At 46.4% G+C, this 24,312-nt stretch overlaps 1 protein-coding gene across 1 annotated transcript in view; it reads left to right on the top strand.

Moving 5' to 3' along the window:
- Positions 1–310: 310 nt before the first annotated feature.
- The window catches only part of LOC144108561 (uncharacterized), a 35,345-nt gene continuing 11,343 nt past the window's right edge, over positions 311–24,312 (top strand). Inside the window, exons 1-6 of the mRNA XM_077641767.1 lie at positions 311–452; positions 10,859–10,930; positions 14,504–14,525; positions 15,195–15,292; positions 19,351–19,683; positions 24,090–24,312. Of these exons, the coding sequence (XP_077497893.1) occupies positions 311–452; positions 10,859–10,930; positions 14,504–14,525; positions 15,195–15,292; positions 19,351–19,683; positions 24,090–24,312 (890 nt within the window). The remainder of the gene's footprint in view (positions 453–10,858; positions 10,931–14,503; positions 14,526–15,194; positions 15,293–19,350; positions 19,684–24,089) is intronic.

Genomic DNA, 24,312 nt, shown 5'->3' with positions numbered 1-24,312 from the left:
CGTGTGGGGAGTTGGCTGGTGCTGGTTTGCTGCTTATCGGCAGCCACCATCTGGCGCCTCGCGGGGAGTGACGGACGCAGGTTGTGCGCGTTGACATAGCAGCTACTCAAGGCCAGCACCAAGAGCGATGCAACGGAGCCGCACAGCAAAAATGCAAACATGCTGTATCATGCCTGATATCTTGTTTGTATCACCTTTTTTTATTTTGCGATGCTTTGGTGTCGATTTTAAGTCGACCCCCCACTTCGGATTTTCAAATTTTGAAAAATGGGTCGACTACAAGTGTGTAAATACGGTACGCTATGACGACATGTTGCCCAGCAAGAACAAGGAGCTGTCGAGCGGTTCCTCCAGCAGCCCATCCTCAGCTTCAGCCGAACACGAAGAGTGCGAAGTCAGCGCTTTTTTCAACTCGATCGTTCTGGCCGAGAAAGAATTGCTCCAGCCCCCAGGTGAGACAGGCTACCAGGCATCTGCTTCGTTTGCTAGCCTACTTATTCCTATACAAATTCAAAGCCAGTTTTTTCAATATCTCGAACAAGGTGTGTTGTTAGAAGTCTTGGGAGAAGCCTCAAAGAAGCTCTGTGAGGACTGGACTCCGTTTACGTGGCAGGATAGGATAGGATAGGAAAACGTTTATTGAATCATAAGTATTTAGGCGATCAGAAGTCTTCTTGCTTGCTTCGCGTGTCGCTGTCTTCACGCTGCGCTGCAGGGAAGGCTTCTTCAGCAAAGGGTGGTCCCTCAGTCCAGGGCTCCACTGAGTTTGGCTGCATCCCTTGCGTGCTCTACCATCCTCTTTTGGACGGCGAGCTCGCAGCTGACGAGCCGGCTCTCCCAGTGCTCCGCACTCTGGGGTTTGTGTTCTCGGAATGCGTTGTTTCGTTCACATTCCCATGTTATGTGAAATAGTGTGGGTGTGGCCCCGCACCACGGGCATGTGCCCCTATATTGCGTTGGGAACATCTTGTTGTATATAAAGAGGTTGGCGAAGGAACCTGTTTGTAATCTACGCCAATCTGTTGCCTCCTCCTTTGTTAGTGCTTTATGCGGGGGCGGATATTTATATCTCACCCCTCTGTGATGTTGGAGTAGTTCTGAATAGCTGTCCCCGAGGATCATGGCGCTCAGACCACGGCTCTCCTGCTGCTGTCCGACTCGGAAACAAAAAGCTCGAGCTAGACCATCCGCCGCCTCATTGCCCCTTATGCCCTCGTGCGCAGGTATCCAGATTAAATTATGTTGGACTGTTATGCTCTTTGAGAGGTTGCACTCTCTGAGCACCTTAAGAGCAGCTTTGCTAATTCTGCCCTTCGTACAATTTCGACAGGTCTCTTTTGAGTCCGTGAGAATATTCAATGATTTGTTCTCCCTATATCCTTTTGCTGCCGCCAGCGCTACGGCTAACTCCTCGGCGTCCGTTATACTCCAGATTTCCGTGGATGCCCCGGAGGTTAGTTCCCCATCTTTGTTTACTACCACTGCCGTACCTATGTATTTGCTTCTGCCGCTTGCTACTTCCATAGCGCTTGCGTCCGTGTAGAAGGTGTTATCCTTCCCCGCTAGTGTTATTTCAATGTGTTCTGCCCTGGCCTTCCTTCTGCCTTCGTGGAGCCTGGGGTTCATGTTCTTTGGAATGGGTCTGACATAAAATATTTTCCTTATTTCGGTAGGCATGTCTTCGTACCGCTTTGTGTCGATGTATTCGCAGCCTATTCTGTCGAGCAGTGCTCTTCCAGTGTAGGTCCCTCCTAGTCTTTTAATTTGCGATTTTCGTTGCGCTTCCACCATTTCTAGGAAGGTGTTGATGACGCCAAGCTGCATGAGCTCTTCGCTGGGTGTGTTTCTTGACAGGTGTAATGCTTTCTTGTATGCTTTCCTTAGAATGGTTTCGATTTCTTCATTAGACGTTTTGGTCCTTACGTGGAAGGGAAGCGAGTACGTAACTCTGCTTACTATGAGGCTGTTGACCAATCATAGGGTGTCTTCTTCTTTCATCCCATGTCTTCTTTGAGAGACTCTGCTTATCATTCTGCTGACACTTTCTGTTGATTTCTTGAGTAGGGAAATCGTGTGGTCGCATTTCCTACTACCCTGCAGCCACATGCCGAGGATGCGGATCATTTTGCATTCCGGTATGAGTTGTCCTTCGAGAGTGACTTCCAGTTTCGCCTTAGTCTGGTGTCGGCCCACTCTCAGGAGTTCAGACTTTTCGGTAGAACAGTTGAGGCCTCTAGCTGTCACGTAGTCTTCTACGCATCTCGCCGCTTCTTGCAGTGCGGCTTGCTTTTCTTCTAAGGTCCCTCCGGTAGCCCAGACCGTGATGTCGTCCGCGTACATCGCGTGTCGGACTCCCTGGATTTGCTCGAGTTTTCTTGCTAGGCCAATCATCGCCACGTTGAATAATACGGGCGAGATTACGGAGCCTTGGGGCGTACCTCTGCTAGGCGTTGCAAAGATATCGCTCCTTAGTTCTCCTAGGCCTACTGTTGCCGTTCTGTTTGAAAGGAAGTCCTTCACGTAATCGTGTGTTCTCTTCCCGCAGTTCGCGTTGATGAGACCTTCCATGATGGCCTCGTGGCTTACGTTGTCGAAGGCTCCTTTGACATCGAGCGCCATGACCACGTTTTCGCCCTTTCTTGGCATAGTTTCTAAGACCTCCTTCTCGAGCTGTAGCAGGACATCTTGCGTCGAGAGGTTGGCTCTGAACCCGAACATTGAGTTTGGGTAGTACTTTTCGCTCTCCAGGTGTTGTTGGATGCGTTTGGTGACTATCTTCTCGTAGAGTTTGCCCAGGCACGATGTGAGAGAGATCGGCCTCAGATTATCGATTCGGATTTTCTTGCCGGGTTTGGGGATCATCACTACGACGGCGTATTTCCATGCCGCCGGGACTCTCCCTTCTTGCCATAATTTGTTTAAGTAGCGGACTAGCTGGTCCATCGCTTCGTCGCTGAGGTTTCTAATGAGGGAGGTCCGTACTCGATCTGCTCCTGCTGCTGTGTTCTCGGTGGCTGATCTAATTGCCTCAATGACCTCTTCCCTAGAGATCGGCCGATCCATGTTCCGGTTTTCTTCGCCTCGGTATTCACCGTGGTATCCCTCCGGTTCTCCCGTTCCGTAGTAGTGTAGAGTATGCATGTAAGTAAAATATATATGCCACTATATTTTTGCCACTATATAAAATTCCAATAAGGAAGGGCGTCAGGCAAGGAGACACGATCTCGCCAATGCTGTTCACCGCATGTTTACAGGAGGTATTTCGAGGCCTGAATTGGGAACAGTTGGGAATAAGAATAAATGGAGAATACCTAAATAATCTGCGATTTGCGGATGACATTGCCTTGCTGAGTCACTCAGGAGGTGAAATGCAAATTATGATCAATGAGTTAGACAGGCAGAGCAGATCGATGGGTCTAAAAATTAACATGCAGAAAACCAAGGTAATGTTCAACAGCCTAGCAAGGGAACAACAGTTCACAATTGGCAGCGAGAGCCTAGAAATTGTGACGGAATACGTCTACTTAGGGCAGGTAGTGACAGCTGATCCGGATCATGAGAGGGAGATAACTAGAAGGATAAGAATGGGGTGGAGCGCATATGGCAAATTTTCGCAGATCATGAGCGGCAGTTTACCAATTTCCCTCAAGAGGAAAGTGTACAACAGCATAATCTTACTGTTACTCACCTACGGGGCAGAAACGTGGAGGCTAACAAAAAGAGTTCAGCTTAAGTTAAGGACAATGCAGCGAGCCATGGAAAGAAAAATGATAAGTGTAACGTTAAGAGATCGGAAGCGGACAGAGTGGGTGAGGGAACAAACACGGGTTAATGACATCCTAGTCGAAATAAAGAGAAAGAAATGGGCTTGGGCAGGGCATGTAATGCGAAGGCAAGATAACCGCTGGTCCCTAAGGGTAACGGAGTGGATTCCAAGAGAAAGTAAGCGTAGCAGGGTGCGGCAGAAGGTTAGGTGGGCGGATGAGATTAAGAAGTTTGCAGGCAAAGGGTGGATGCAGCTGGCAAAGGATAGGGTTAATTGGAGAGACATGGGAGAGGCCTTTGCCCAGCAGTGGGTGTAGTAAGGCTGATGATGATGATGATGATGATGATGATGATGATGATGATGATGATGATTTTTGTCTACTGAGAGCTCGCGCTTGATTTTCTTGTGCCTCGAGCACGGAGCAAGAAACCTTCGTGACCTCGACGAAATGTTGTTTCATACATGGCGGGGAAACCCGGGAGATGACGATGAAACCTAGTCACGAAAAGTAAGTCGGTCCCCCGTTATCACATCACATGATAGCGTGTGGTATCACTACTGTGCGAGTATGCGGAGGCCACCCAAGGGAAAAAGCTTGCGTGGCCAGTCGATGGTCCTTCTTCGGCTGCCGAGCAGGCCTTCCATGGCCATAGCTTGGCAAACCATCTCAGATAATGGTCGGGGATCGGTATTGGCCTTGCACGAGCCGATCCCCGCTTGCCGACGCCGGGCCATGCTCAGCACTACAACAGCCGTAGAATAATTACGTTTTGTACTACTAGTGAATACAATAGAATTGCAGCTGGACAATACTCCTGAAAATAATCGCAAAGCCTTATTTGCATTTTCTGTAATTTACACGAGAAAAATATTTCACTATCACTCGCATTTGTGAGTGGTTTGTGAGCGGGTGCAGGCTCCCTTGAGTCTGTTCGATGCATAGCGTGCATATTTTAGTCCTTTTTGCTCTTGTTCTAGTTGCGCAATCTCTTGTTGCAGTGGTTACATTGCTAGCTGCATAGCTTGCGGCATTATAAATGTCTGGAGCCGATTACAACGGAGTTGTTTATTGGCCCTATGCCGGCATATTTAGAGGTGAAATCAGAATAGTAATAGTATCACGCTCACGAAGACTGTCTAACAATCGAGCAAATGAGAGATCAAGCTCTAAATGTGCTATACAAACCAGAAGGTGTCATGCAACACCAACATGCTGAGCATGCATCCACAGAACGAACAGTTTGCGCGAGCTTATATATTCCAAATGTAAAAACCTCCTGTTGGCGCCTGTGGCTATTGCGCGTTAAATAATATTTCTTTCAATTGTGATCCTGTGACGACACAAACAAGAAGTGAAAGAGAGGGGATTACGTACGTTTCAGATATGTTCTATTAAAAAACAATAGTCCAATGTGTCATCTTAGCCGCGAACATTATATAAACGTAATGAGACGTGATTTTCTAAGGCACAAGACTCTGTGGAATGCGCGTGTTAGGAGGGTGATACTCCCCTATATTTGAAGAAAAATCTTGCCGGCTGTTATATACATATTTATTTACAGATACCGTACAAGCTTCGTTTTTTGCGTAGAGCCAGTTATGCGGGGCAAATTTCAGGTTTGCGTTTACATAGACCGTTGACGCACGTCAATTCGCTGGAGGTCGTAAGAGGCACACGTGGCTCAAGCTTATATATTCTTTGTATTTTGTCGTGAGACAGCACGTATGGAAGAGTGGTGCGCAACTTTTTATTTGCCGGCTAAATGACTAAAGGGCAATCTTTTCACCAAGTCGGCCTTGTTTTCGCAACGCGTAGCTCAGACATCTGCTCTTATAACAATACAAACATTATAGCTTTGACAGCCTGGCGCGTTACCTGTCTTTTGCTGTTATCCTCTTTCGGGGCTGTTTTTGTTGTGCTCTGCTCAGAGATGCACCAAACTGTTTGAGCAAGGATCGCCGTGGAATGTTGAACATTAGTTATACATTTCTCGCTTGAAAATACCAAGAGGTTTGACGTTTTGACTGCATTATTTTTTTTCATCATATGCTGATAACATACAAAAAATGCCGATAATGATACAGAAAGGCAAACACCAGCTACGGGGAGCCAATAGCGGGATTTAGAACATATAGTATTAGCATTATTAGCACTATTTTCACGGTTGGCTTGCGTGCAGAAGCGAAGAGGATAAAGAAGCGGCATCAGCTCTCATTGCACGCATTGACGCCTGCAGATATTCTGTCGCAGTTCCAGCTCGCTGTTGCTTCACCTGTTTATAACTGTCCTCCTGCGTACTCTATCCTTTCGAAGACCTCCCCAGGAATAATGGGTAAGTGGCTGCCACTGGGAATGTCGTCTGCTTTTCAAGCATCTTCGGATGTTCGCGATTCAGGAACCTCTACACCTCGACTCCTTTAAAATGGCGGCATTTTGGCACACCTTTAATCTGTTTATTTTGACACGACCCTATAAGCACTTAATTAAAGAGAATGAATGAGCGCATTTTTCAAAACAGGGATTTTGTACATTATACTGTGTCGCTTCTAAATTTACCCCCTGAAATGTTGACATTAGTTCTGCCACTAATCTGCCAGTGCCTAGTTCTGCCACTAATCTGCCAGTGCCGTTCCAGTGGAAATAGCTCTAACACTCGTTTAGATTCCCCTACGTGTTTATCACGCCCCACTTTTCTCCAACGAGTTTTCAGGGTGCCAACAAACAATATTCGCAATGCAGTTGTAAGCGAAAACCTGCTTTTTCTATACTTCATGGCTGCCTTTTATCCTGAACGAATCAGCGGCGTGTTTCACTTTCCAAACACATCAGTGCGTTCAGAACACTGCCGCAGTTATGATTGTTTCTGCAAGGAACCGCAGTGAAGCACAAGCTTCTAAATGTGCAATTTTCTCGAGCACATTGCTTATGGTTGAACGCATCGCCACTGGCACTTCGAATTCATTTCTTTCGACAAACTGAACAGTATATATTCGGAGTTGAGTGCAAATGGAACGGTACATGGAAGAGAGAGCATGAGTAATGGGGAGATATACAGAAGAGATGCCGGTCATGAGGAAAGCATATCTCTGCTAAGAGCCAAGAGTGGCGAGCCACCTATCGATCACTGTGGAGTAGAAGGACATTAACCGGGGTGGGCAGTCTGTGAGTGTGCAAAAGGAAATGCAGAGAAATGAATGGTCAGGAGCAGTTAAGGCCCGCATTGTGGAGAGCAGTTAGTCGACGGTGCCTTAAGTTTCCAAAGGAACGCAGCCGTAGACGCGGGGTGTCAGATAGCCACATGGCCGCATAAAGTTACAAGTTTTGCAGGGGGCGGCACCTGGCGAATGACAGTGTCGACCGGAGAGATAAGGGAGTGGTTCGTGTCCAGCAGGCTATGCACGACCGGGCTGGTGGCAACAAGATTATGAGGATGATAACAGAGGAAGTGACAGCCTTTACGCTGTTTGTCGCTCGCTAGAGGTGCACTGAATCTCCGTACTTTTGTACTGTATTCGATGCACATGAGTGAAATCGTCGGTACCATGTGCCGATGGAGCGATGTGTAAAGGCGAAACCCTAACTAAGCGAAAAAAAGTGCTTTGAAGGACAGTGATCTGAAGCTAGACGGCAAAATATCGTTGGCAATATTCCAGTTAGTTGTACTTTCACTGCAGTTTTATTTGTCTATGTTGCCCATGGTAATGCCTTGTGGAAATTGCATGTTTTCTTGATGGAGCCAAGCTTTTTGGCGGATTTAATTATCTTTGTGACTAGAATAATTTCTGTTTGTTGAGGATGACTGTAAACACTGCAAGAAGGTGTCTTGAAATTTGAATGCTTGTGGTTTGTACTTCTGTACTTTTTAAGGCGCAGTATTAAAATTTTATATGATCCGCTTCCTTTTCTTGTATTCACCAATATTCAATGAGCGCGATTTCTATATCCTCGTCAGACCCCACTTACCTTGCAAAGCGCATTTCTCTTCTATGGAACTCTTAAAAAACGCATCACTTCCGCAGCCTAAGTGCAAATGAAAGCTAGAGAGCACTCGCTGTGCTATCACGAAGTCATCTTTTGAAACACTGTGATACGATAGGGGCGATCTGAGCAGCCTCCCAAGTTTGTGGATTTCTTTAAACCGGATTTCTGCCACAAGTGCCTAAACAGCCACCAACTCACTCGCGCTTTTCCAAGAAAATTCTTTGTAATGCTGATTTAAATATGCATTCTCGCATGCGTGCATTTAACTAAATATACGCTATAAAACGTTGTTACATGTTTATATAGGCCCAGAGGCCCGTGTGTACATTAGAGGGACCGCGGAGACTTGGAGTTAAAATTTCAACTAACACTGACAGGCCCAACTTTAGCTCGCGTCTGACGAGGATATGGGCATTTGGAATGCTCTGTCCTGACTGCTACGTGAATATGCCACTGCGTGTGCCTGCGGCTGTCTATAAAGTGTCGATGTGGCAGCTTTCCTGCAGGCCTCTAGCATCAAGTGTTTTTGATGCAAATAAGCTCATTACTAATATTATTATTATGTTTACCGCAAGCGCGCTGGGTGCAGAAATTCAGGCGGGTGTCGCAGTTAGACTTCGACAGATGGCGCTTTCGGCGCTGATATTCAGAGCAGATTCCTTGAGGACACATGCGTTGAAGCCAAAGTGAACATTCCAGGAGCAGTTTTGCATTAATTCTTTCTTCTCGCAGCTCTCCAAGAGACTCAGACCGACCACAGCTATTCAGGCAAGTGTTCTGGCATTTTCACCAAATGAAAGATTGTGCCCCTCGGATCTCTCTTGACCTTGCATAATAGGCGCATGGCTTGGAGAATTATCCTATGGGCATACAGAAATTGCTATGAACGGCAGTACAGATGAATATTATGATATGTGCCAAGTGCGCATAGAATATTTAGGATGTTTGAACTTTTATTATCTGAAACTGCCTTGTATGCTTAGATCGAAAGCGTTTGCCTCGTGCTGCATATAGCTAGAGGCAAGAGCGTCCTCGTTCTGTCGAGGCCAACGAATCATTCGTTTAATTTTCCTAAATAGCGGCGGTTTCTCTTCCTGGTGTAGGTAGGCAGGCGCAAAGAAAGGCGTGGTAGTAGTCACCCAGGAGATTGACGGGTCAAAAAGCAAAGGCGGCTTCCAGGAAGGAGTGAAAGGGGCAGAGCTTTTCCAACAATTGATTACTTTTGAGCTAGCTCTCATTCAGTCTTGCGTTTTACGCAATAAGCATTAAACGTGTGAACTTTTAAATTCTTAGATGTGCAGGGACAATTCTGCGACTATTTTCTTGCAGTACGTTTTGCGGGCAGGGTGCCTTGTGCATGCTAGCTGTGTAAACCCCCCCGCATGTTTGTGAGCTCGCACTTCCTGGCTATACACACAGCATCCGAGAGATGAGAGATGTTTTCATGTCTTTGACGTCACCTACTGCCGCACGTCCCACCCGGTGACAAAACTTGCACTAAGCACGGAGCTTTAGCAGCGTATTGAGGGAGTGGGGGGTGGGAAGGGGGGGGAATTCCATCAAGGTTACTTAGACTAGCCCGTCGGCATCGGAAAAAGTCGCAAACACTGTTATGGGTGTCAAACAGGAGACCCGTAATCACTTGAGCTGGGTATCATGTGAACCTTTGCCACAACGAAAATATGTCTTATAGCTTTAAATCTTACACGAATTGTCTTAACTGAATGCGCTCTGCGCTAGCTTTGCAGGTTTTTGACAAAACAATCTCTCTGGTACTGTAGTAGTTTTCTCGCTTTGGCGAGAAACAAGCCATTGGGTTTATGTTCTTTTATAGTGGCGGTTTAATTTGTTGTTATATAGAGCATGAACCTGTCTTCCAAAGGTAATCTCCGTGCCAGCTTTTAGAGTGTGTATATGATTAGCGACGTTTCACCCCTTAAGATTCGGTCGACTGCCTAAAAGTGTCCGGGAAACTCAAGCATATGTCCAACATTCTTGGACAAAAATTTTGAATATTGAAAAACTGTAAGGTGCTGTGATGAAAATATTGAAGGCATTATAATCCATTTTTCCGATGTAGAGGAAATGTTTTCTTTTAAATTATTTCCATAGTTGGCATCGAACAGCTAAGAGTGCCATAGAAAAGCAACGGCGAACACTTTTGTCAATAGTAAAAACGGTAATAGTAAAAAATTGCAAGCCTGCTGACAGGAGACCTGCGGTTATAGTCATTATTATAGTTAAATCTTGCATTATATGAAAAAAACTGCGTTCATAAACTGGTTACCGTTAAAAAGTGCTTTTGTCCAGAATATTTGGACATGAGATGGGAATCTCTCAGTGTGTGCATTTTCAGTGTAACTGAGGGTGTGTTACGGCGCACGAGATTGCTGTGGGCTGCCATTGCCCGTAGAAGTGGAAAACTACCCGCAAAACCTGAAATTTACTGCCACAATTTTGGAGCGAAAGTTGTTCTAGCTTTGCTTTACAAGGGAATCTAAGCGTCCGCCGTAATGCTTTTAAATATTTATTGAATAAATTTGATTGAAGCTAAATGATTCAAATAACTTAATTTTTTGTCTGTCACCTGCAAAGCATGGCAGGCGGCCAAATGTAGAGTGGGAAATCTCTTTCCCATTTGAGAAGAGAGATCAGGGAAATATGATATTGAATAGAGAGGGATGGGCGCTGACGCGTTGCCTAATGGCTTTGGAGGTTAATGCTAGAGCGGAGGAATGCGCAATCTGAGGGTGGTTCCGCGGCAGAACGGAGGGCTATTTCGCTAGATCAAAGTTTTAAAAATTTTCGCCCATTCATGCGCAAAAGCGGTAAGCCAGCTGCACAAGAATTTTTCTCCTCGCGCCCATGAGTGCAACGCGAAGTTCAGAGATGGCCAAAATAGCAATTCCAAAGAGAAGAGTCCACGTCTCTGACTGCGTCCTGTCTCCCGCGTTGTATCTCGGACATCAGCTCGCGTTTCATCCACCAAAATATGAAGAGCTGGCAGCGAACACACATCATGCAATGATCTTAGGCATGCAAAATGCACGACATGCAATGCTTATGCCATATTGCATGCCTTAATGCCTTTTTCTTTCTCCCCATGACAGAGCGCACAAAGTCGTCGCATGACAGCTCAGGCTCTAGCCGAGAGATTACAGGCAGCAGCTCTTCCCGCACAGGTACGTTCACTCTGAGCTGATGTTTCTGACAGAAGAGATGCAGGAAGCCCAGCCTTAGTGAACCTTTTTCAAATCAACAATGAGGACTGCATTGCTATAACACACACACACACACACACACACACACACACACACACACACACACACACACACACACACACACACACACACACACACACACACACACACACACACACACACACACACACACACACACACACACACACACACACACACACACACACACACACACACACACACACACACACACACACACACACACACACACACACACACACACACACACACACACACACACACACACACACACACACACACACACACACACACACACACACACACACACACACACACACACACACACACACACACACACACACACACACACACACACACACACACACACACACACACACACACACACACACACACACACACACACACACACACACACACACACACACACACACACACACACACACACACACACACACACACACACACACACACACACACACACACACACACACACACACACACACACACACACACACACACACACACACACACACACACACACACACACACACACACACACACACACACACACACACACACACACACACACACACACACACACACACACACACACACACACACACACACACACACACACACACACACACACACACACACACACACACACACACACACACACACACACACACACACACACACACACACACACACACACACACACACACACACACACACACACACACACACACACACACACACACACACACACACACACACACACACACACACACACACACACACACACACACACACACACACACACACACACACACACACACACACACACACACACACACACACACACACACACACACACACACACACACACACACACACACACACACACACACACACACACACACACACACACACACACACACACACACACACACACACACACACACACACACACACACACACACACACACACACACACACACACACACACCTTTGGTTTGGAATAAACGCTTAAAGCCCAAAGCGACTGCGGCACTGGCATATGTATGCATGTTCATGAGCAGATGAGGATGCCTAAGGCTAGAATGGCCCGCCATTCACTTCGAAAATGGTAATCTTTCTGTACTTTTAGCTCGTAAGCATTAGAACCCCATGTCGGAAAACTATGTCCACGTGCGTCCATCTCAGGTATAATCTTATGCCTCGTTTGGCAGATGGCAAAGTGGAGGGAAGGAAAACCGCTGTCCACTTTTAGGTTTAAGGTAGAGGAGGGTGAGGGAAGTGTAAGAGGGAGTACGAGAAGACGACCCGCGAGTGGGGTAGAGGGGCGAGGAGGTAAGGAGTGCCCCACGGTGGTCACTTGATTGGATCGGGAGAGTGGAGCGGGGTTGCGACGAGTCTCACGGTGATTGACGGACTAGATCATGGACCCGCTCGCACGGCCTGAATCCTTCAGCGGTGGCGGGTGCTCCGTTCGGGGGGAACACAAATGCTATCCTCGCGTACTCTGCCGTATCAAATGATATTGAGCGCCAACAAATTTACGTTCCTGGCGTCATAACTTTGAATCGAGAGGTTGTGAATAAAATTATCTGGGAATAAAGTTTTCTCGGCAACAAATGCGTCGTTCGCTGCCGAATAAACATGGATACAGCCAGAACGAGCCACAAAGTCCACTTTTGCTCTAAACAAAAGCTCTGCGGAGCTGTCCAGACCATCCTTTTCATACTGTGTCACCTTGTGAAAGGAAATAAAAGGACTAAACATAGTTTGGAAAGACTGGACACTTCTGTGTTGGTTTCACGGCTATAACGAAATCTCGTGTTAGAATACAAGCCTTGAAGAGCTTCAGCGCTTTTCCGTTTTACAGTGCGGAAAATCAAGCGCAGTTATTGAGTGCGGGAGCGCTCTCATATGACTGACACTGCTCGAGCACCTGGCGATTGTATGACAGCTCCCTTGTGGTGCCAATACACTATTTTCAATTTTATTTTCGATGGAGTGCAGGAAAAAAACGTCGGCCTGCTTTCAAGTATGAAGACAAAGCGATTCGAGGAGCGATGCTCCAGCCTTAAAAAGAAATAGCGCTCAAAAGAAGTCAGGATGAATGAGAAGACGCGGACAAGTGTTAGCTTTCAACTGAGGATCCAGGAGCACATTTATATATGTCCGATAAATGCAAAAAAAAGAAATTGATGACAAAGTAATCGCTGCTTTAAGGACCCTGTTTTCCGCGGCTCACCTCTCGCGGTGTTCGATGGTTCAGGTCGTGGCTCCAGGTTGCTGCGTCTTGTAACAGCGGCTTCATTGGAATCGACATGGGAAAGTGCTTGGGCGCAGTTCGTAACGGGGCCACTGAGCACGAGCGAAAACCTGTGGTGCTAACAATACCCGGTTGTATTTCAAATCACCGTTTTGGAGCTTAAAATCAGTTACAACATAGGCAAGGCACATATGCTCTAATAAGGACCTTTATTGAAGCGCGTCATTTAAACCGGGTAAGCCTCCGCAACTTCAGATCTGTCTTCCACTACATCTTTTAGACGTGCAGTGTCCTTGCTGCGCATGTTAAGAAGTACTTTAATTTTGAATTGACTTCTTATTGATATTGCTTACATCCGTAGACATCCATAACAAGCGCAGGAATAAAAAATGTCTTAGATTTGTAGGAATGGACGCATTTTTTCACGTTTTATCTTCAATTCGTAGCTGACCTTTCTCACATAATGACTACTGTTTTGGAGCGTACCCTCTTTTCAGTCATAGCATTCCGTGGCCAGTTTGACCGGGCAGCTTTAAAGGGCAGCTGCATCATTTTTGTAGAATTTTGCACTATTCAAGGATTCTTACCTATAAAGGCTGTAGGTGAAGCATGCCAAATGTTTCTGCACAAGCATTTACAATAGTGACGTCATCGACGATTGCATTCTGCGCTTCTCATCAGAACACCGGGGAAGTTTAATATGACGTCAGAGAAGGTATGATTTCATATAATCCCTACCGTCAGCCACACCTTGCCGCATCGTTGGATGCTGCCAAGGGACGCTCTGCCGGCTTTTGCGTCGGTGGTGCTGTTTTTTTTCTCAAAAGCTGGCGTTTATGCGTTGGAAATGTACCGATACCATTGATGGCGTCACCAACCCCCCCCCCCCCCCCTCAATCACTTGGCGTTGGGCGCTGCGCAGAAGCCTGAAGACCATCGCGATTTTAATCGGTGATTAAGTCATCATTTAAAACGTTAGCCGAAGAGGACTTCACATGCTTTACCTGTGAGTTTCACGCATTCGACCATTTTAAGCTCGTCGATTTCAAAAGGCTGTGCAGTTGCCCTTTAAGACATTGTGGCCTCTGGAGTATATCTCGTAAACGGAATAAAAGTCGCCGACTGCGGCATTCTTTTAACATTTGACCTTTAGAAAAATCACCCATGTCGCGCTATTGTCACACCAGCGTAAAATTTTGCTTATATAAAGCGATTTTGTTAATTCTTTGTAGATCGCAAAGAGATGTGGGATCAGTAAGTATAACTCATAGTCAATTCAAATCGTGTTGTGAAGCACACCCTTTGACGCACGCTTGGCGGAAATATTCTTGCAACAAAAGAAGAGTACTTAGTGTTGACCACATTTGAGGCATATTTGTATATATGTCCGATAAATGCAAAAAAGGACAATGATGAGAACGGCTGTCCAACGTATGAAACCCATTTTTGAAACAACAGAATTACAGCGATGATTATTTTTTATGTAAAGTACCTCACAGCTGCTTGTTTTTTGCACACTTGTGGCAGAAATGACCTTCGCATTCAAAAAAGAAGCAGCACATTATGTTGTGTTTGTATGCTGCTAGCTACTTCCAATTCACAGTAGCTGAGTAGCTCCAAGAAAAACTAACCTCATGTTACAAAAAAAACAATTAAAAAGCAGAGGTAACAAGGTCTTTTCGCTAAGGAAAATTTCGGTGTTTATTTTCTGCCGACTTGTGGCGGCTAAACAGGTGCGGCTGGTTTTGGCATTTAAAATAAGGAGGCTTTCGAAAAGAAAATTGCTGCTTCCGCCAGCTTGCTGACACCCACGCCTGAAACATTTCTCCCGCCAAGTTTAATGCCGTGCAGAAAAGCTTGTTGTACTGCAGTTTTTTCCTCTTTTTTCCTTTCTTTTACTTTTCCCTTTCTTTTTCTCTGCAGTGAGGATGCACGGAAGTTCAAGCTGTTCTTCGCCGTGGCGCTGTCGCTCATGGTCCTCGGAGTGCTCATGGTGGCTGGCCAGTTCCTCGCGTACAGCGGTAAGCGAGAGCACCCTCTGCATGCAAGGGTGACGCTTAGTCGCAAAGGAAATGCCGCACCTAACTTTCGCTTACTCATGTATTTGAAATCAGGTTTTTTTTCGTTATAAATGTTAACGTTAAACACGTTTTAAAACGAGTAAATCACATCAACGGATCCCGCAGGGCTCTTTGAAAGCCCTATGTAAGCTTGTTCAGCGTTCATATTATTTCATGCTGGGCAATTACCTACCGAACCAAACCCAGCTTCGCTGTAAAGAACCCCCAGCGTTGTAAAACATGGCGCCTTTTGTGGTCGCTCGAATTACGTGCCCTCATATGGTCGCCAGCTAAGCGACAAGCGGCTATTGGGCGCCTTCGTTTAGGAGTCGAAGACTGGTTCGCGAGATCCAGGGGCAAGGGCAAACGGAGCGCCTTTGAAGGTCAACTAGGTTTCGCGGCACTGTTCTCTTCCGTTGAGAAGTGACTGCAGCTGCATCCCCCACTCCTCCATCGACGGAAGGGCCCATTGTAAGCCCCACATGGGCCTAAAGTACCAAAGCATGCCGCACGTGGAGACTGATACTAAGTGCGCACGGATCACAGATCGCTGGTTGTTGGGATTGATGATCCGAGGTCGACTTGATTAGACGTCACATTTCCCGCTGATCTACAATCAGCCCCGTTTTCGGCGCCACGTGTGTGGACATACGGGCACATTCATTCTGTATAGTTTCTGTTCGGTGAACCTTCTAAGATATTTCTTTTCTGGAGTATTAAAAAAGATAAGAGCCCATCTTGAAGCAAACCCGTGTGAACGTATTGCAATCTTAGATATTAGCATATGCAATGTCACAAAAACCCAAAACCTGAGACTGGCATATGACAAGTTACGTACACAAGATGTTTCACACACAATATTTTAGATATTTTTTTTAGTTAAAAGATCGATTTGTTCGGCATAGTATTGTCAACAGTGTAGTACACCAGAATACCGCTGAGAGATGTTAATTAGATAGCTGGTAACTAATATTGAATAGTGAACGTTTTTAAATAGTAGTGTTAGTCTCCTTAATTGCTTAGCGGCATGTAGCCCATCGGAAGTAATATCCATATCAATTTTTAAAATTTCTCAAACACGGTTACCCTCGGAGCTGTGTTCAGCAAATTCTGCCTACATCGCCCCAAAATACACGCGCTTTCGAGATGCTTGCATGCAAAGCAACCTCTCCAGTGCACGTAACTCGTCGAAATAGCCACTCTTTGTGGGACCACAGCGCCAATGGTAACCAGCTTGTCGAAATTCTAGACTGACATGAATATTACTTACGGTGTGCTACACGCCTCTCAGTAATTAAGGAGCCCAACGGTACTAGTTAGAAAGTTAACTATTCATTATATTTAACGAGCTTGCTAGTTAACGTGTTTTAGCTGTATTCTGATGTACTACACTGTCGAAAATGCTATGCCGAAAAAAGCGCTCTTCTAAGTCGAAAAACCATACTAATAAAAATTGTACGAATTCTTAGGTGAAACACCCTGTATGAAATGACGTCAAAGGCAGATGTTGAAGCTAATCGCACAAGACAAGTCAAGGAAGAACGGAGCACCTACAACTGTTTGTTGCACAAAGCTCGCTTGAATAAACAGTCTCGGTTTCACAGCGTTTGCTACGAGCACTGCGCGTGCGCCTCTTGGACCTCCTTCGCGTCGTGCGCGGGCTTCGCCCACTACGAGACTCCGCAGACGCTGTTGTTGACGCATGCGCCGCTCTGGTGGCGTCGCGGCTGCAAGGACTCTTAGTCGAATCGTTTCGATACCAGGCTAAACACATGCCTTCGCACGTCTGCTCAGTGTAGCTACGTTAAAACCTTTTCACGCTTTTATGTATGTCGGTTAATAGATGGCTATACGTTAATTCTTTCGTACGACACATAGCCACCATGGGTGCAACCAATCAGCAGCGTCGCTCCGGCGGATCAGGAAGCTCCGCCCTCCGGTGAATTATCGGATGCGTCGGCAGCCGGCGGCGGGGCCTAGCGGATGAGGCCGGCGGAGGAGCGCCGACTTTTTAGCGAGCAAAAAGCGACAAGAGAAGAGGGAAAGGGGCGATTCTAATTTTGACTGCATGTAACTCAGTTTCTAAGAAGTGCATCCAAAAAATTCTTTCAATAAATATTGGTGAAGAGGCATCCTTTGACATCCCAAGCAAAGCGCAACTTTAATAAGGGACCAGTCCCTTTCAAAGCTGACACGGAGCTTTCGAGATAAGGCACCAAAAAGAACTACAGCAATGTCGAAGAATGTAGCAGCAGGTATGCGGGGCTGCAATCAGTCGAGACAAACATAGTCGCACCTTGCATTATACAGAATGTGATAGAGCCACGGGCTGGTGGCATTGAGCATTAACAAAACGAACAGTAAAAGCTGTACGGCAATGTTCAGGCCGACCGGCTGACGCATCCTGATGATCCCGCTCGTCTTAGTTCCCTAGGGGTTCACGGTCTTGCTTTCAGTAAAGCCATTCTCGTAGTTGTGAACAATTTTTTACGACCAATCTCATTCGCTCAATCAAGTTTGAAGTTGCCGATACACAAATTCCTTCATTAAGCAACGTATTGAAATCTGCAGTGCTGAGCGTGTGCTCGAGCGACAATTTTCATGAAGACTGCCAGCACACTGCTGAATGTTCCTGCTAAATAACATGGGTGACTTCATTGCATTTAGCGAAGACCGGCCACTGAGATCTCCAGCATAGCTGCCGAACGACGCCTCTTACGCCAAGCTCAGGCAGCTATACACAAAAGGAAAAAGACATCGCAAGGAACGCACTTCATCTCCACGAAGAATATCGCACTATGCGAACAGGGAACTAGAGAAAACTCAATAGTGGAGGAGCAAATTAATCAGCTGTCATAAAATGAGCCGCTCTAAATGTGCAAGTTTTTATGTGAGTGTAGGATTTGTACTTTGCAGTCGTTATAGCGTCCAGAGCGGTAACCCAGTCGTTGCTCGAATATTTATCTCGCTGCTTTTGTTTGAGGTTACCCTGAAACGAACCGAACTGATGTATTGGATTGTGTGTAATTATGCCCTTATTGATAAGCCTCAAAACAAAACAAAAACTTTGTAGATTCAAAGCAAGCCCAGGAAAAAAATGTATCACTTGCTTTCGGTACACACAATTTTTCTGTCATAGCGGGTGAAGCAGGGTTGAGTCCCCAGACACGCTGGGGCTTGTGCGAAATGCTCAGAGATGCATCATTACCAATCTTCACCACTATCTTCATCACACATCTTACGTGAGTGCACCGTAAAAGGGGTGTCCCGTTCTCCGTTAACGACGCCGCTCAGACAGTGCAGTTACCAGGGGCCGTATTTCATAAGCTGTCCATTTTTCGTTGCGCATTTCGGGTTTGTTTGGTCCTCTACCAATGGTCACTTAGATATACCCGAGGCTTTCAAGCGTCCGTAGGAAGCCACCCCACCACTTACGGTTGGCGACCGGACCTCACCATTGGCTGCCATTGACTGCGATATGCAGCCAATGGTGAGGTTCGTTCGCCAATCACGCAATGGCCGAGTCGTCTTCCACAGACACTTGAAAGCCGCGGGCATATCTGAGTAACCAGTGAAAGAGGACCAAATGGACGCAAAATGGGCAAATAAAACTGGACATCTTATAGAACACGACCCCTGCACTCTGAGGGGGTAACACTTTCCTTGTCTTACTCCCTCTTTTACATATCTAGCCCATATGTAACTTCGCAGCCGAAGTGGCTCGAACTATGCAGCCAATGACTTTATGTACATGAACAACGTTGGTTTTCTGTCTTGCATCGTGTCCGAAACCTAATGTGGCTGGCGACATAGTTGCTGCGAAATGGTTGATGTAACTGAGTCGAACAGCCGTCCTAGAACAGCATTGGGGCCTCCTACAAGAATGCTGCGGTTGCAATGGCAGCAAGAGGCCAGACATTAGCACGATGTAGCATACCACACTGCCGCATTAATTCGCCATAAAAGACACAAGAAAACATCAACTATGCAACATGCGGTATCACGTTGGATGGTTGCAGCTTTTCGACATCGAGGCGCATCGACCGAGGGCGTGACGGCGGCACCTACAGCTGGCGCACCATCCCTAAACGCGCGAGGTGTGGTTCCTGCCGCTCACACGCTCCGGACCAGGGGAATTTCACGAGCTACGTCGCGAGCTACGCAGCGAGCTACTTCGCGAGCTACGTCACGAGCTACGTCACGAACTACATCACAAACCGAGGACACCTCCGAAGCTATTTCGATGACCGCGTCCGAATCCACTTCGCAGGAAACCCCGAGCAGTGATGAGCCCTCCGTTAACGGCACCACTAAGTCCTCGACCATGTCTGATGGAGCAGACAATTCCACTGGTAAGTTTGCACAGCCCACCGGTTCTAGAGCAGAAGGCGAGCTAATAAACCTATACGTGTGCCAGTTCGTAGCCATTTGTGCGTGCGTTTGGTGTCAAGCTAGATTAAACTGCTTGCTGGTTACTCAGAAATGACTGCAAAGTTAGTGAGCGCATATAAAGTAGGGCGCCAGTTTTTTTTTTTTTGCCAGAGTGCGCAGTAAAGACCGCGCGACAATTTTTGAAAATTGTATGCCTGTCTGCTTTAATAGAGCGCAGTTAGATCTATTGCGTACTGTCACGCAGCGGTGGCGACATGCAGGTCAGTCAGAATGGAGTCAGGGCTTGCAGAACAAATTGTTTTTTGGGTACGCCTGTGAGTTTAGGACCGAAAACTAGTCTGGCGTGGTAGGAACAAGTGCACTGCGTTCTTATCCGTATTGGTAAAACCGTGGCTGGCAATGCGGCTCTCGAATGCTTTTCGTTAAAAGGCTGACACGAAGCTTTCTAGATATGAACCATACATGCGACGGCGAGAGGAATCTTAAGCGTTGTGAAAATGCACGTGCGTGGCTATTATTTTCTGAGCACTATCTTGTCACACAACGTGAGTAAAAGTCATAACTCGTTCAGTGAAGCGAGTAAGTAGAAGAAAATACCACCAACCCGCTCTTATAAGAGAAGAAAACTAATTGAGAAGTTAATGAGGGATGTTTAAAATTATGCTTTACAGGTTTATTAATATTAGCTGCTGAGAGGTACGTGAAATCTATTACTGCACATATGTTATGCTGCCTGAGGGACACCACAGAAGCTAATAATTACAACCCTAAATCACATTACTAACTAAAATAAATTTAGGTACTCTTCACTGTCTGCAGTAATCGGGCATGTTTGCATTGAACACTAAGAGGCAATTGTATTCCTACACAATTTTATGTGGTAGAATTCTCCGAGCAAGCGAGTGCTCCCAGATATTCGCCTCAAAATTTTCACCTCCATGCGTGTTATTGCGCATGTAAGGCGGTGACTATGGGTTCTATATTTCTAATATAAACGTTCACTCTAGCCGCTGCAGCTAAAAATTCGTTCATATTTTTAAGTTAATTAGGTGCCTTACGGTGGGAATTGTCATTTCACTTTGTGTCCTCTTGGCCACATAACCTATAGCGCAGTGGTAGATTTGACATAGCACTATGTCCTTAATTTTAAGAAATCTGCAAAGCTTTATATTGAACATCCTGTATAACGAAATCTAGTGTCATTTATACTTTTTACGGAAGGATCCATCCGGGACTTAGAGTGAAACAGAAAGCAGGATAAGAAGCATTCACAGAAAGGGAGGAGACATTCGTGGCCAGTGGAAGTAATACTTTCTTGGCGTTACTTGCGAAACTGTGTGGTGTACTCGACATTTATCCGCCATTATGGTCTCACTCCGTCGGTAGCGACGTCGTAGAGAAGTTCACTGCGTTAATATTTTTTGGTCCGCAGTACTTCCTTTACAGCTTTTCACTAATCTTGTACGGTGGACAGGCCTGCCCATACTGCCAGCGAAATTGCATGCCTTGTCCAGTTGCCACAAGTTGTAGCTCCGGGCATCGGTCTTGTGTTGGTGTTTGGTCTGAAATCGGGCGAACCGCAGAGCCTGTTTCCAACGCTGTAAGCGAACCTCAGTTATCACGATCGCTTCGTCAGCGAGGCTCACTGACGAAGCATCTAGCATTGTGAGCGCTTGTGCCTCGGGTTAGACTGGATGGCTTCATCTATCTTGCCTCCTGCACAGATGTATCGGATACGTCGACATTGCATAAAAGCATGGGCTCAACATCTGAATACAAGGCTAGCACTCCGGCTGTTTTCCCGCTTAAAATCTTGGCCAGCCAACTACATTTACGTTGACGGAAAGTGGCTTCCCGTTGGCCGTAGTTTCTACAGTGAAAGCCTCCTCTTAAACGATCGGCCATAAATATTATTTCTTCGTCAGGACTTACAACTTTCGAGGCTACAAAACGTAGAGTTTTGTGATATCAGGCGTTCTACCTTTCCGTAGAGCTTTCGCTTCATCAATTAGACAAGGGAGCGCATCGCCAAGATAATGCAGTGACATCAATATGTTGGCGTTTTAAAGGAGCCCAGAAGGCCCGTCCTAATCTTTTTAGTAGGAGTAATCGATAGCTAAGTCGGCTTTCAAAGACTTGCTGGGTTGTTGACGTAGCGTGCTTCATTAGCGTCGATGCAGCGTGATTCACGTAGCGTGCTTCATTGGCGGACAACAGGGGATAGCAATACTTCCCCTGAATTCTTTGCAGCGCGCGCGCTAATCCCATGGGATATGTGGGCTTCCCCTTGCTGCAAGATAATTTGTGTCGAAAGCTCGTATGAGCTATAAGTAGCTAAGTGGCCTTGTTACTTGCCAACATTTTAACCAGCGCGCCACTGTATAGGCGAAATATTGGTTCGCTGAACTTGAATGCTGATGGCGGTGAAGAAAACTCGCTTTGGTGGTATTCGATCGTGCTCTTGGCGCAAAGTCCTTCTCTTGTGCATGGGCGAAAGTGCAGTTTCTGGCAGGCTCACGGAATGTGTATTTTGCCAAAATCGTCACAGATCTAGTGGAGGAGCTTCGAGAGCGACCTTGCAATATGCATATGTGGATGCTTTTGTCTGGAATTACAGACGTTTTTTAACGGAGCTATGGATTGCGTTTAGCCACCTGGGGCTCGTCGTAGCCTTGATGATTTGCTGGAGAACTTTCACTTGCGATAAAATAGCAAGCATAGCAAAATATCGGGGTATAAAAATCGCATGCTCCAAGTTGAAGTCTAGCCATACTGGAAAACGTAGGTTTTCCAGCATGCTTAGACTGTAACTTTGGCCGCAATGGGGTTTGCCGAGTATTCTGAAAATTTAAACTATGCATTGTAGGGTTTCAAAATATTTGGACTATATTCGTCGAAATTCGAGCACACGAGGGTTACAGCATTCTGTCCCCATCGCCAGGCACCGAGCTTCGACAGAATATGCAACTAGTAGGCTGGTTAACTAATATCGAATAATTAGGTTCTAACCGTTACTGTCAGTCTTCCTATTTATTGAGAGGCGTATAACCCACCGGATGTAATACCCATATGAATTTGTAGAATTTCGAAAATACAGTTGCCTCCGCCTCTGTGTCCCAACAAATTCTGGCTACATGGCGCCAAAATATATGCGCTTTCGAGAAGCTTGCTGGCGAAGCAACCTCTCCATTGCACGTAGCTTGTCGAAAGAGCCAAAATTTGTTGTGCCACAGCACCGAGGGTAACTGCATTTTCGACTTTTCAGAAGCAGTTATGGATATTACCCGGTGAGCTACACGCCTCTCAGTTAATAAGGAGACTAACAGTAATAGTTTAAAATTTAACCATTCAGTATAAATGACCAGCCTGCTAGTTATCACGTCTTGGCTGCATTCTGACGCGCTACACCGCTTACAGTGCTAAGTCAGAACAAGCGGTCTTCTAACTCCAAACGTCTATTGATAAAAACTGCGGAACATCTTAGGTGAAACACCAATATGGGCAGGTGTTAGGAAGCAAGTGAATTTTAATGAACTTGCCCACGAGAATGATTCTTCTTGGTAACTTGCAAGGTTATGCATTGTTTCTGTGTCGTGTCCTTTCGTTATACTGATGACACCGACAAGGCCACTCAAGGAAAGTCATGGATGTTGGACGCTGTTCTTAACACGTTCATTGCGTCGTGGGTTAGCGGTGAATCACGCCGTGTACTCTTGCTGTGCGACAAAAATGCTGAATTACGCGTTGGAACCGGCGCGCGATCAGATCTTTCAAGAACCCTGTGGGAAGCACTCATGCTATATCGTTGCTGCCATCTGTTTGCAGTTCCAAGAAGTTGGCTTCGCCGGAGGCTCACTGCTGGGTCACGCTTCACCTAGGAAGATTTAAGGGGGACCCATCGGTGGGTCACGACGCACAGGAATTAGGGCCCCGAAAATCGCTGCCTCAGTGAACGTGGTAACAACTTCGGAAAACGCACCCCATTTTTGAAGCGGTAGCTTCACTACACGCAACGGGCTGAAATCGCCGTGTACTTTCTATGGCCTTGAAGGCTCAGTCATTGGTCAAGCTATTGCAACGTTCGAGGTCGAGGCCAACGGTCAAGGTCATTTCAAGCTCAAGTCAAGTTCAAGTCAATGTCAGCACGGCCATCAAGGTCAGCCAAAATCGGGTCACGTGGTCGACTTCGCTCGCCGAGGAGCCGAAACGCGGCTTTTGCGCGCAGAGGTTAGACTTTGTCAGGCGAAACCATCGTGAAGTTACCACTTCTCCCTCGGTTTGACCAAAGCTAAACCACCGTTTATGTTTTTCTCAATGAAAGACTTTTTAAACCCGTGATTCCTGGCGCTTCTTTTTTTCCACACAGACCGCGGCGTGCCTCCCAAATCTCTGCTCTGCACCTACGGCGTGAAGCTCGACTCCACGATGGTCTTTCCGCCGGACGGTCTCTGCGATTTTGTCTTCTTCGATTCGCTGTACAAGAACGATACGAATAAGCTGGACGGCCCGTATTCCCCGAATTTCGATTACTTTTTAATTCAAGCGAAGAAAAGCAGCGTGACGACCTACGGCGCAGGGCTCGACTATGG

Source organism: Amblyomma americanum, chromosome 10, assembly GCF_052857255.1.
Source record: "Amblyomma americanum isolate KBUSLIRL-KWMA chromosome 10, ASM5285725v1, whole genome shotgun sequence".
In the NCBI taxonomy this organism is placed as follows: domain Eukaryota; kingdom Metazoa; phylum Arthropoda; class Arachnida; order Ixodida; family Ixodidae; genus Amblyomma; species Amblyomma americanum.
This window is presented reverse-complemented; position numbering and strand designations above follow the sequence as displayed.